The sequence below is a fragment of the Rhinolophus sinicus genome, chromosome 14, assembly GCF_057876585.1.
Source record: "Rhinolophus sinicus isolate RSI-liver-muscle chromosome 14, RSI-T2T, whole genome shotgun sequence".
NCBI classification, from domain to species: domain Eukaryota; kingdom Metazoa; phylum Chordata; class Mammalia; order Chiroptera; family Rhinolophidae; genus Rhinolophus; species Rhinolophus sinicus.
In genome coordinates, this window is record NC_142514.1 from 47,868,922 (window position 1) to 47,877,584 (window position 8,663).

General features: G+C 38.3%; 1 protein-coding gene across 8 annotated transcripts in view; it reads left to right on the top strand.

Moving 5' to 3' along the window:
• The window catches only part of DNAJC6 (DnaJ heat shock protein family (Hsp40) member C6), a 130,306-nt gene extending 124,049 nt beyond the window's left edge, over positions 1–6,257 (top strand). For all 8 annotated transcript variants that reach the window (XM_019731705.3, XM_019731704.3, XM_074334864.2 and 5 more), the window contains exons 17-19: positions 1,542–1,684; positions 3,287–3,463; positions 4,111–6,257. In XM_019731705.3, coding sequence (XP_019587264.2) covers positions 1,542–1,684; positions 3,287–3,463; positions 4,111–4,212 — 422 coding nt within the window. In that variant the 3' untranslated portion in view covers positions 4,213–6,257. The remainder of the gene's footprint in view (positions 1–1,541; positions 1,685–3,286; positions 3,464–4,110) is intronic.
• The last annotated feature ends 2,406 nt before the right edge of the window (positions 6,258–8,663 follow it).

Consider the following 8,663-nt stretch of genomic DNA (forward strand, 5'->3'; position numbering starts at 1 on the left):
GTAAAAAGCAGTGTGTTTTTCCTAGCAGGAATGGTTAAATTTGACTTTGTTAAAAGGCCTGTTATGATATATATTACATTCCAGTTGAATTCCCAAGATCATTCCCAAGAATGAAATGTGTAGGGATATGATGAGGAAACAGGCCTTTCTTTGGAATATGGAAAAGAAAATTCTACACTTCCTAGTAGCAATAACTATGATTTATTGAGTGTTTACTGTCTGTATGCCAAGTGCTATTCTAAGCAGTTTTCATGGATTATTTCATATATTCTTCAAAACCACCCCCATGTTGTAGGTGAAGAATCTATGACAGAGATGGATAAAGTAATGTCCTAAATTCCTACAGCTTGTACGTGACAGAGCCAAGATATGAACCCAGGCCATCGGGCTCCAGACCCCTTGCAGGCAATCGGGCTCCAGACCCCTTGCTCTTAACCACCGCAGTGCCTTCTGGCTATGACACAGCCTTCTCACAATACTAACGTGATAGGGACTCTTTTGTGGGGAACGTGTAACATCGTGTTGTTCTTTGGCTAGCAGTGGATATTCCTTGGATAATTGCATAGAGTCTTGTGGCTTCCTTTCCATTTTTATTTTGAGTAGGTGTATGGTGAGTGTCTTCAATCAGCAAATACTGATGGAGCATCTTCAATGTAGAATACGTTGGGGACACAGCAGTGAACAAGACAGACAAAACCACTAGTCTCAGAGCACTTCTGTTTTAGTGTGTGCAGGTGCCAGAATGTGTACAGAGTACCTACCAGTACGGAGATGACAAATGGGTTTCAGTTCGGACACCAACTCTGGTTGATGGACATTGATGGCATGGACTGGTGTGTTGTGGTTTTGTTTGAATTTAACAAACATTCAAATAGCCAGGTGCTGTTATAAGCACTATAAAATGTTAACCTCAATTCTCACAACAACTCTATGAAGTAAGTAGTAGTAACACTGTCCCCATTTACACATGAGGTGATCAAAGCATTGCTAATAAGTGGCAGAGCTGGAATTCAAACCTGGGGAGTCTGTCTCCAGAGTCTCTGCTGTTCGCCACCATGCGAGGCTGCCTCTCCAAGCAGATTGAGAAAGATCGTGAGGCCACAACCACACTTGGAGAAGAAGACCACTATGATGGACTAAAATTGTCAGCTGAGTGTAGGAAGAAAAGCGATGGCATTAGTTGTATGAGTGGGACAGGGGGTGGGGACAATCATGAGTGTCCTTATCTATAAATAGATGGTACAGTGGAAATGGAATTGGATTTAATCTAAATGGAATTATGGAATTGGATCTAGCCTCACGTCCCAGCTTTGCCATGGACATGGTATATGGTCCTGGACAGAGCTCTTAAGTTCTCCAGACTGCATTTTTCTCGCCTAGAAAATGGGCATGGCAGTCTCATACCCATACAAGGTAAGTGTGAGAATTAAGGAGAGTAATGCCTGCGAAAGCACCTTGAAGACTTGAAGTGTTGTGAGACAATGGTATGATTTATGTTTAAGAGTAAAAATCATAATGAGTTTTTAAAAATTATATTGCAGAAGGGAAACAAAAAGCAGCTGACTTTGAAGATCTACTTTCTAGTCAAGGTTTCAATGCACACAAAGACAAAAAAGGGCCTCGAACAATAGCTGAGATGAGAAAGGAAGAAATGGCGAAGGAGATGGATCCTGAGAAATTAAAGGTGAGTGAGCCCCTGACGCAGTCTGATTATCCTGTATGACAAAGCATGTGACAAGGTCATGTGTGTGGGTCCATCAGGGTTCCTGTTCTTTGCCTCCTCACTGCTTTTCTCCACTCTTCACCAGAGCAGTTCAGCTTTTATGTTTTGCATTCTGGACCTCTAGGTAAGATTTGCCTTGGGGCAAAAGAAAGTTTCTCCGTTGGTTTTTTTAAGTTTGTAAACCAGATACTCTAACCATCCTTTATCACAGATGAGGAAATGGGCGTTATTTCACAGATGAGGATGTTGTGTGGACAGGTGGACCCAGATTATCCTGGAAACAAAAAGAACGTCATGCTGATGAGTTGTGTGAGGTAGTGGAAGAGTTTGTAAAGATCAAGAGAATTAGCATGCTCTTCACAGATGGAGAGGTTGAAATCCTACATGACGAAATACTAAATAAGCTGCCATTATAACAGACAAGAAGATGAAGGTCTGATCTGTTACTGCATTAAAGCATCTTCAAAACCAGGCTAGCATAGCCATTCAATCTTACACGTTTGGGGAAAAAAGAAATACAATACCTTTGCAGGCAGCTTTGAACATCGGTTGAGGATGGTCAGATTCTTTGGTACTTTCTGAGTGCAATAGAAGGTCCCTTGTTTGCACTTGCTTTTCACTTCACACATCACACACAGAAGCTTTATATTCCTTCCAAAACCTTTGTGTTCCATCACGATAATTTTTGTTCATATGGCAAACTCTGTCACTTTTGTGTAAAACAAAGTCATGTATGTCTTTTAAATCATGCTTGGTTATTTAGTTGGCACAGGGTAAATAGTTGTTTGGGAGAGGAGCCGTCATTAACTGTGACTAAACCATTCATTGGAGAACAAACATGCACTGAGCTCCTGTTAATGTCCTTAGTGCTGACACATTGTTACAATCACTTCAACTTAATCACCTCATTTGTTCAAACTATGAAGATCCAAACTATGAATAGTTTGAATGAATGACTAAATGGATGAATTCATTTAACAAACCTTTTTTGAGCAGGTCTTTTCTGTGCCAGCCGAGTGACTTGATTTCTGAGATAACAGTATTATCTCAGAAATAGTACCTTTCCTCAGGCAGCTCTGCCTCGTGGCAGGAAAGGACAGACACACAGACAGTTACAATAAAGTGGGGCACATAGTATGATAGAAATATGTTTAAGGGAGTAGCCCAGAGAAATGTACTCTTTTTTTTCCCAAGGGATATTTATTTAGTGTCTCTGTGCCCTGTGTTGCACCAGACAGAGGCAGATAGCAGAGATCAAAATAGACATGGTATGTGTCCCCACGGAGTTGATACTTTAGGAGTAAGAGAGGAAGGAATTCAAACTCTCAAAGGTGAACAGTATAAAATTCCTGAGCAGGCTTTTGAAGGATGATGAAGAGTGAATCAGAAAGAGAAGGCAGCAAGTGGAAATGGGAGAACATTCCAGGTAGAGGAAACAGCTTGGAGTTCCCAGGGAGCCCCAGGTACTTTGAAGCTGTTGGAGTGGGAGGGGTTTCCAGAGCCCAAGTGGAGACCGTCTAGACCCGAAAGCATTTGAACTTCTTAATTCCCCTGTGTTTGCAGATTCTGGAATGGATTGAAGGCAAAGAGAGAAATATCAGAGCACTTCTGTCCACCATGCACACTGTGCTGTGGGCTGGGGAGACCAAGTGGAAACCAGTGGGCATGGCAGACCTGGTGACACCAGAGCAGGTGAAGAAGGTGTACAGGAAGGCGGTACTGGTGGTACATCCAGATAAAGTAAGTAGAACCGACCCTATCGTCCCGCCTGTCTGGTCCTTGATTTATTAGTTGATCGACATACATTCAAACAGCATACTTTCAATTTGCTGGTGATTAGCCTATTCATATGATAAAATACAGTCCATGGGCTAACATCGAGTATTTAAACAAATAGTTACACTTTATAAAGTGGGTGAAAAAATATCAAACTATATATTACAAATAACGGAATGGGGGCTTTGCTTAGAGAGGTAGGTGTAAGATTCACCACCAAATAATTTTCAGGGTCTCCAAGAACTTAACTATTTTTAGAAATGGGAAAATAGGAGCTTAGAAATATACAATCAATTGGAGATAGACGGTCATGAACCCTTGTCATTTGGTAGATACTTGTGGAGACTGGAGAAGAATCTTTTGCTGCCCAACAAGTTGTCCGTTGTCTACTCATTGACTGATTATTACTACCATATGTGAATTTCTAGGGGGTGGGCATTCTGGGGAGGTCATAGTAATTCGGGTCACATAGACTGGGCTGTAAAAAGAGAAATAGCCTAATAGAAAAACATTTCAATAATTTAGAGCCCACATATTAGCAGTGGAAGATTTAATATAAATAAATAAAATTTTATCTGTGGTATCTAATGCATATTTTGTTTTATCTATAGGCTACTGGGCAACCCTATGAACAGTATGCAAAGATGATTTTCATGGAGCTCAATGATGCCTGGTCTGAATTTGAAAATCAAGGCCAAAAGCCCTTGTATTAATTCATGAGCTTTTCCGTCTCTGCTACAGACCTGTGCTAATGCTTAGTGTATGTCACAATTCTGAGATTTTTACAGATGAACCAAAAACTCCAGTAACATGTATCCAGTACTAAACTGTTACATTACTTGTGAATTAATTCCTCATTGATAAGCAGTGTAGATGTTTGTTTTCTTGAGTCCCCACCATAAAAGTTCCAAAGCAGGAGAGGAACTTTTAGTCAAATGCCCTTGCGGAGTTACAACATTCCAGCCTGCCCTTTGGGAGCCTACTCAGCATATTGTGGGGAAATGGAAAATAGGCCACCAGAAGCAAAGCACCCATTTCATTGTCTGGGAATAGGATTAATGAGCAAAAGTTATGATAATAAGATTAAATGATAGATTTTAACTAATGGTTTTTAGATTTTCTTGGAAAGATGTAATTTGAGCAACAGCTTTATATAGACTCTAGGAACACAACCACCAAGTTTTTTTTTTTTTAATTAATAGAAATTTACTATGGTCTATAGCATAGTATTGTACATTCTTTTGGTCAAGAGGACTTGCACAAGAACTTGCACAAGAACTTGAATTATGAAAGTGATTATATTGCAATCCAGTGATTACCACCAACTCTTTCTGGATAAGCTGAAAATCAGTGAAAATGCTGGCTAAAGAAAATAGGGACTCTGAAGATGCAGAAATCTTCATTTCTGGTCAGAAAGTGGGGCTGCTACCTTCCTTTCCCTTTAGAAAACTGGTTGCTTAATTAAAAAGTCTTAATAACATGCGCTGTGTGATCTGAGAGAAACTTCTAATTTTGCCATAAAACTTAATGCTCTTCCTTTTGCTTAGCCAAGAAAATGTTCTTACCTTGTTGTAAAGCAGTGTGGCGCATTCACAAGTTACCAGGACCAATATCTAGTATGGACTCAGTGTCCTCTAGGTTTGCAAGTGGTTTCCAGTGGGGTTCATCGTTTTAAAAGTTTTTGGGGATCCACGGGGCCATCTGTGAAAGCAAAGCAAGAGTGAAACCTTTGCAGACTTCACACTGGTCAGCTAAGTTTTTTGGCTGTTTCTGATTTTAAGGGATAAGCAATTGTTATCCCGTGACTTTAGTAGATCTTTTTCGGTGCACATACACATGTGCTTAGTATATATATATATATATGCAAAGCAGACTGGCAAAAAGATTTCCATGCTAATTTTAAAAGGTTCATGCTCAATATTGTGAAAAGCTTTCAACAATTGTTTTTCAAAGACAATCATTTCTGTTTCTGTTTTAATTTTCTTGTGGCAAACTGTACTGGAAAAGCAGCATGTCAAAGATGCTTTATGTTCTATAGAGAACTCTCTTTTTCTTTTCTTTTCTTTTTTTTTTTTTTTTTGGTTAAAAGAGTTCATTTTTTACTTTACCTTTTACTGACAATGTGAACTTGCAAAAAACAAAAAAATGTTCTTTTTAAATATACAGCTGTAAACTGTCCAAGATAACCATAACAAACTAGTTGTTATTTATTAACGTATTATAAAATAATGTTTGATCCAGTATGTGCTTGTCTTATTTAAAATTGGAATGTGAGACATGTTGCTGTGACCTGTTTTTTTTTTCTCATTCACATTTGTAGATATTGTGTGAACTACAGTATATAATGATAATAATTAAAAGGATATTATGTGAATGTCACGTGCATTTTGAAATGATAGAACTATATTAGCTTTGTATCATGTTTGGATAATTCACCAATATTCACAGTTTAAAACATCATTAAACATTTTGTAATTAGCAATGAGAAAAAAAATCTTACTTAAATTTGGGTTCTCCACCTCTTTCCGGATACATTATAACTCTGGATCCCTGTTTATCTCAAAACCCTTAACATGTGCAGACCAACAGGTTTTTGCATTCCTTTTAAATATCTGATTGTGACAGAACTTCTTGTTGATCAGATTCACCATTTCATTCATATTTATTGTAATATATTTTTGTTTTGTAAATATGTTACACACAACAAAATGTGATTGGTCTAAAATATTTGTAATGTATATTAAAAGGCTCAAAAATATTTGTAGACACCTAAGTTATTTTGGCACTCATAGCAATGTAATAACAAACTTGAATTGCACCTTTCCACATGATTCACATTTAAGAAAAGTTATGGGGAAAGAACATGAAAAGCATCTAATACATTTGTACCAAAATATAATCTGACAGGAGTTCTGAATTTATACTCTGACCACCCTCTCTGCCACCCTTGCCTCCATGACTACACACACTTTGATCATGTTACATGAATACTGCATTTCAGAAGGAATCAGCATAGAAATCCTGGTCTCCTAGTTAGAATATTCATGGATTTTTCAAAGCTGCATTTTTATACTGAGGCAGAGGGATTGGTCCTGGGAATCTGGGACTTTGTCATAGAAAACATTTTAGTTCTTTTAGGACAGAAGCAGCATGTTCATTTAGAAGCAGAGGTTGCAAATCAAAATCATTTGAACCATTCCTGTACTGTCTGTGTCTGCAAGTTGGATCCTAATGCTGCTGATAAAACACCACTGTTTAAGAAATGAACACAAAAATTGAATTCCAGAAATAGTTAAAACAGCAATTGTCCAGTTTCTCCACTGGAAACATCTATGGGGAATTTAGATCAAGTAAACAGGTTTTGTTTGTTCTAAAGCTAAACCGTGCTGTTTGGGTATAGTACTGTGTTTTCCCAAAAATAAGGCCTACCCGGACAGTCAACTCTAATGCGTCTTTTGGAGCAAAAATTAATATAGGACCCGGTCTTATTTTACTATAACGTAAGATCCGATCCTATATAATATAATGCCAGGTCTTATATTAATTTTTGCTCCAAAAGACACATTAGAGATGATTGTCCGACTAGGTCTTATTTTCAAGGAAACAGTAGCACAGCATTGGTTTGAGACCAGAAGACTGGGTTGGAATCGGTTTTTTCACTTACGACTGTCATACTGGGCGAATTTCTTAAAGTTTCTAAGTCTTAATCTTATCACCTGTAAAACAGATAATTCTAACAACCCTGCAATGGAGAAATTAGGCATTTGTATATATAAACTGCCTGTTATTAAATGGATACTCACTAAATAGGAGTTATCGTTACAGTCAATAAGACAAAGTGTATCACTGCAGGTCAGTATGGGAGCTGAATTACATTGTTGTGGGAAGTGGATAACATGAGTAGGAAAAGGCAACCAGTTGGCTCTGATTTCTGCCTCCTTGGGCTGACAGAGCTATCTGTGTAAAATGGCAGATTTGCACTGTAGGTTCTATAAAGGGAATGGCTGTATGAAAAGAAGTACTATTTGAGAGTTAGGAAGGAAAACTACCATTGACTGATTTCAATAGTGTTGCATCATACTTGCATTTAACTTACGCACATCCAACCCCAGTGCAGATGTGATGTCACTGCATCTATCTTTCATGCACAGCCCTAGGTACTATTCTATATATTCATTTTCTCATTTAATTTTCAAGTTCTGAGAGGTAGGTTTTGTAAATCATACCTCAGGAAATGGAAGCCTGGAGAGGGTTACCCAGAGTTGGTGTTTGAGGCTAGATTTTTCCTGTAGGATAGGGAGAAATGATACTATATTTGGTGAACTTCATTAATATTTGTTAATTCAACAAATATTGTGTGTATACTGTAGGATATAAATATGTTTATAAGGAAAAATCGAATAAGTGGATTTGATTGCCCTGTTAAACATAAGGGGCCATTATTTCTAATTACTACAACAGTTTCTGCCTTCCTGGAACTTCAGATCTACTGTGGGGGACAATACAAATGCTAACCATCTGACTTCAGAGGTGAACTGTTTTGGGCTTGATCTCAGCTTCCCTACTCACTAGCTACTCTCTGAGCCTTAGTTTTCTCATCTGTAAAATGGAGATAATAAAATCGAGTTTATAGTGTGAGAGAATTGAATGCAAGGAGAGACTATAAAAATTTATTTGAAGTCACTGTAGTTCTAGGCAGCATGAGGACAGAGTCTCAGACATCAAAGTAACACACTGATGGCCAGGTGGGGATAGGGTTCAGCCTCTGAGATTTTACTTTCTGTTTGTGGTGACTCTTATTTTTGAGGAAACATGGAGTGGGTAAGTGGATGAACAATTTTTCGTTGCAGCATCTGGCAAGAGAAAAGCAGATGTTCTAAAAAGATGATTAAAGCCTCAGGCAAGATGGCAATTTTTCTCTTTAAAGTGTTTAATAAACTGAAACTGGAAAGGACAGCTGGTGTGGGCAGAAAACTTGTTGGAGACCAATACGGGCTCTGCATTTTTCTGATTCTGGACATTATCCACCTGCAAACACCTCTTTTTCTTTTCACCATCTTTAGTTTCTTCCTGCGAAGCTTAAGGCATTCAAACCAAGCTGTTCCTCTGAAGTAATGTCACTTTTCTCCAAAATTTCCTTTGTGTGGGACTGGCCTCAACTTGA